This window comes from Apaloderma vittatum, unplaced genomic scaffold (assembly GCF_000703405.1).
Source record: "Apaloderma vittatum isolate BGI_N311 unplaced genomic scaffold, ASM70340v1 scaffold33419, whole genome shotgun sequence".
Taxonomy (NCBI): Eukaryota; Metazoa; Chordata; class Aves; order Trogoniformes; family Trogonidae; genus Apaloderma; species Apaloderma vittatum.
The window spans coordinates 8,656-14,016 of record NW_009737558.1 but is presented as its reverse complement, the minus strand read 5'-3'; the positions used below and the strand labels follow the sequence as shown (position 1 = coordinate 14,016).

At 50.0% G+C, this 5,361-nt stretch overlaps 1 protein-coding gene across 1 annotated transcript in view; it reads left to right on the top strand.

The window, feature by feature from the left end:
- The first annotated feature begins 333 nt into the window (after positions 1-333).
- The window catches only part of PTRF (polymerase I and transcript release factor), a 12,793-nt gene continuing 7,765 nt past the window's right edge, over positions 334-5,361 (top strand). Inside the window, exon 1 of the mRNA XM_009877379.1 lies at positions 334-929. Coding sequence (XP_009875681.1) covers positions 510-929 — 420 coding nt within the window. The 5' untranslated portion in view covers positions 334-509. The remainder of the gene's footprint in view (positions 930-5,361) is intronic.

Below are 5,361 nucleotides of genomic sequence, written 5' to 3'. Positions count from 1 at the left end.
CTTTCACGTACACAGCTGTGCCCAGATGGGCTGGCTTGCTTTCCAGCAGCTTCCCGAGCCATTTACTCAAGGTTTTTGTTTTTTCCTCTCATTACTTGTAGTGCTTTCAGACTTATGGTAAAGAAGAGGCGGTTGTATTTTCAGAGCTTTGCATTCCTTGCTGAGCCGTGCCTGTGTTTGCCTGCAAAGCCATCGCCTCCCCTCCAACTATTTTAATCATTTCAGAAAGGGTGGGTCATCAGGCATTTGGCAGCGGGCTCCTTTTATATAGCCGAGGTGGAGTCAGCCAATGACCTGCAAGCCTGGAAAATTTTGCAGGGCAGTTTCACTGGACGGCTTTGCAGAGCTGTGCCATTTGAATTTCAGCACAGACATCCACACACTGTGCTCTCCATTTCTGGCGTGTCTCCCAGCGCAGAGTTTAGCTGAGGCTCAGGTTCAGTTTTCCCTCCTCTCCCTCCCTGCAGTGACAGCTTCTCCGGGCTCCGCAGCCAGGGCTCCCAGCGATCATGGAGGATACTACTTTGCAAATTATCGAACCACCAACTGCTTCCGAGGCCTCAGAGGAGCAGGTGCCTGAAGAACCCATCAAGTCGGACCAGATCAACGGTGTGATGGTGCTGACCCTTCTGGACAAGATCATCGGGGCAGTGGATCAGATCCAGCTGACCCAAACACAGCTGGAGGAGAGACAGCAAGAGATGGATAGCGCAGTGACCAGCATCCAGGGAGAGCTCACCAAGCTGACCAAGGCACACACCACCACCAGCAACACCGTGAACAAGATGCTGGAGAAAGTGCGCAAGGTGAGCGTCAACGTGAAAACCGTTCGGCAGAACCTGGAGAAGCAAGCTGGGCAGATAAAGAAGCTAGAGGCCAACGAAGCAGAGCTCCTGAAACGCAGAAACTTCAAAGTCATGATCTATCAGGTAAGGAACTGCTTCACCTTTATGTCCTGTGAGCGGGTGTTTTCTTTGCTGGGGGTTCTGTCACACTGCACGGTCGGTCCGTTACTCCCCAAAACTCCCCTGACTGTCTGGCGGTCCAAATCGAGGCGGGTCCGGGGCAGCTCCCTCATTCATGATTTAACACCGTCGAAGCAAGGTTTGACAGAGTTTCTATATTTAAAAGAAGTTTTAATGAGGATAGTGAGAATGGCCCTTGGCATTCATTGCCACAGACCAGAAGTATTAAAATAACCTGATTTTACTACTTAACTAAAAAAAGAACAAGAATGCAGTGCGTTCTGGAAGGGGGTATTGTAAATCTGTCTGCCAGTGTGTGTATTGCTACGTGGAGAGTGATAATATTTCAGATTTGTGACATGCATCTGATAACAACAAGAGAGAGTAACCCCGGTGTTGGGGTTATCTCACTGACTAGGACAGATAGAGGCGTTAGAGAAAATACACAACAGCTTCTCCAGCTCGTTAGTGCTTGCGTCTGCCCAGGTCTTTTTGCTTGTGCAGATTTCCACACTCTCTTTTTCTGCAAAGCATGAGTCTTGAATCTTTCAGTTGTCCGATTTCAGCAACTACTTCAGTTTGCCTGGTGTTCAGCTCCCGGGCTAAGTCTTGGGTTTTTCCTTTAACACTAAATGCGAAGAAAGGGAGGGATACGTTTCTGTCAGTTTTCCTGTCTGGAGTTAGTCTTCCTTCTCAGAGCAAACTCTTAATTGCACCACGAAAGAAGAGTGAGTGAAATAGTTAACGATTCAGTTAGAAGCCTCTGGGTTAATAATAGACAGCGTCAGGGACAAATAGAGAAGCATCTAGTGCTGATCACAGGAAGAGAGAGAAGAAAAACAGAAAAAAAGGGAAAATGCTTCTCACTACAGGGTTTGAAGGGAAAGCCGATCATAATAGGCTCAGGAATCTAACAAGTATGGGGCCTGTGTAACTCCCTGATTCAGAGCTTAAGCATTTGTAGTTTTACCATGCCTGAAAGGCTGAAATACTCGAGCCTACTCAGCTCATACGGGCAACCTAACCAGTTACATGTATAGATAGATAGATAGATAGATAGATAGATAGATAGATAGATAGATAGATAACAAGCTCCTTTATCAGGCTATATATATATTACAAGCCCCTTTATCAGAGGGAGGATGGATACATGGAAAGGTAAGATAGAACCCTAAATGTACTGCAGAAGCAATCAACATTGCAAAAAGAGGAGAATGAAGGGAATTGTTTAAATGTAACATTCCTGGTGGGTTACGGAAACAGGTGGGAAGCTGGCAAGCTTCTACGTCCTTTGGAAGCATCTAAACATTGGCAGGTTGTCATCGTGTGAGCTATTGAGTATGACTATAGAGCAGACTTTCTCTTTGAATATGAAAAAGCATCCTGCTTCTAAAGGAGACCAGGAGCGATACTCTTGCTGATGGGATGAGGACAGAACAGCCTCTGGGAGAATCGGTCGCCCAGAGACTGCGAGAAGGGACAAGGCCGCAGCACCAAGCTGAGCCTCCGGCAGTTACGGGGGCACTATTTCAGGAGCGCAAACAAGACCTGGCTCCTCTGGAAAGAGGTCGAACTCCATGCTAGAATTGTATTTTGCTGGCTGTTAGATCAGGAGGAAATGAACATCACCTTTTATTCTGGGAAGGCTTGGTCTGTCGAGATGAGCCTGTGTAGTTTCAGACTTTGGGGGAGAAGGTGCAGAACTGAAAATCACTTCCCCTGAGGATGGCTGAGGGCGAGGCATTAAGCAGAATGTTTACAGGCCCTTACCCGCAGTCAGGTATCTGTGCACGCTTTCTCGCTTGCTTGCTCGCTCAGATACACTTTTACCTGACTTTGCCAGGAGCTGGTCTGATTTCTACCAAGGTAGGAGTTTTTGTATTGACTTAACACAGGGAATTAGATTGATGATTGAGAATAAAATTTGAAAAAAAAAAACAAAAAACCCACCCCAAATTACCACATCTTTTTGTTTTGAAAACTCTCCTACCAAAAGCAAAGGTGACAGACTTCTGACAAGCTGCTGTGTAAAAAGAAGTTCAGTGCTCCTACCGTAAACAGGAGTGGCCTTCCTAAAAAGTGCGATGTCAGATGGCTACGTGCACTTATTAGCAGCCTGAGGGAACAGAGCTCCTCAGTGCTTCCTTTGTGCCCTCTGTCCCAGGCTCCTGGCTTTCAGAGAAATTAGGACATCAACAAATTTGGTTAAAGTGGTTGCTAATGAAAACAAACTACAGTGACGGCATCCCAAATCTCCCGGGTTTAGGAAACGAGAATCTGAGGCTGGTTACTACAGTGAATGATTAAATAACGGTGTCCCATAGAAAAAGCTACCGCTGGAAAACCAGAGAGCGTGCCACATTCAGCTGAAGAACAGCGTGTGTCAGCGCTTATGTAAGCACAGCAGTTTTCCTCCAACCGTTTTTTGACAATTAAAATTACTCCTGCAGATGTCAAAGGCCGGATTTTCTTACATCCGGAGAAACGCTTGCAGTGCTCAGCGCGTACATGGAGTGTCCCGAAGCGGGCTGGTCCTTTCTCCTGAGGCTCGTGTGGGCCCTGAGCTCCAGTGCGGTCTGGCTCGCGACGCGCAGCGCTGCTGTTGGGACGAGAGCAGCCTTGGTGGCCGGCGCGCGCAGGGGCTGCTCCCCACGCGGCTGGGCCTGGGGTCCCGCGTTGCTCCCCTGCTCTGCGGGGGCTCGGAGCCTTGCGAGACGCGGGGCTGTTCTGGGAAGGGCCAGGCAGAGTGCGGATCGCAGCCGCACGGTGGGTAGGGGGGGTAGGGCTGGGCGAGGAAGTATAAATAGCACAGCTTGGCTTTTGTGCCTCGAGTGGGCCTTATACGGACAGGAGCAACAAGATTGTCGATCGTGGGGAGGAGGGATGCATTTCAAACCCAAGTGTTAACGTGACGGGTTCGGAGGCCAGACCTGAACTGCCTCGGCTTTAGGTCTGTGCTCCTCAAAAGAGAGGGTGGAAAAGAACGTGAGCTCAGGGGCCTGATGAGAAGCGCAGGGCCGGGAACACAGGGCGCACAAACCCACCTAACCATGGCCTCTGCACCCGCTGCCCCGGGGCTGGAGCCTCTCTCCGCCTCCTAAACTGTGTGTCAGCTGCCCTGGGCTGCGGTTTTCTTTCAGATTATGCATTCTGAAACAAAAACCTTATGAGTCTGATGACAGCAGGGGTTTCACGAGAGCCACTGTGTTCTGCAGTCCCAAAGAATTGCCTGTGTGGGTTACGTGCCTTGGACTTAGCAGTACAAACTGATATTCATTAATTAAAATATTGTTTGTCTCCGATCCTTTGTCTTTGGTGCTGGAATACCGGCGTCTCAGCCCAGAAAGCTATTGCATCTTCCCATCTGTTCTCCGGCTTCTGGTCACAGAAGTGGCAAAATTAGAGGCGAATCCCAGGGAAAAGAAAGAAATATCATTCAACTCAGCTTCTTTGAGCTGCAGCACATTAATATTTTATTGTTCAGGTATTATTTATAAGCAGTTAGTGCCGGGACTGTGTGTTTTGCTGAAATAGTTTCAGCATTATAGTTACAGACTGAGCTGTGCAGCAATAAATTGTCTCAGAGCAAAGGGCCAGAGGCTGCTCAGCCAGTTGGGATGGGGTTAGATTGGACAATTAATGGCTCATGGAAGTAAAACCAAAGATAATGCTCCTGATCACATATTCCTCTCTCAGGCCTCTCTTGCGCCTCTCGGCCCTGGATCTAGCACCCACCACGACGTCTGTGTGATGCCCGCACGGCTGCTGCATGCGGGAGAACGCCACATGCAGAGCTTGCCTGGGCTGGGTGACTGGGGTGCTCTGGTTTCCAGTGAAATTGTGGATTTTTTCCCCATTCTTAAGCTATGTACAAGCCCTAAGAAAAATAAATTAACCCGTCGTGGACACACAGCAGGAAAAACTCTCCGGGGCCACATGTAACCAAGTTTGCAGGTCTGGGGTTAGAAACCACAGAATTCAAGAAGCCGGTGAGTGTTCAGACCGTGCTTCTCTCTGGAAAGGCGCAGTCCTGTTGCTCTCCTGTGTACCCCAGGAGATGGCAAAAGCTGCTTGTGTTCTAGGTACCGCAGAACACGGGGAGCACTCCTGCAGATTGTCCCCATTGCCCCCATTTTATGTAAACGCGAACGCTCTGCCGTTGGCACGCGTCCCTCGGCGTCCTTCAGCGTCGCTCCGCAGGCGGGCACCGAGCCCGCGGGGGTGACTCACCGCCCTGCCCCGCTCTGGACGGGGCACGAGGTTTGCACCAGGCGGGAGGAGGGAGCCGCCACGCTCGGGCCAACGTGGCCATTTTCCCGGAGAAGGTGCAGCTCAGCCGGGCATGGACCTGGGGAAAGCGGGGGCTGGTCCCGTCACCCAAGCGGCTCCCCGGGGG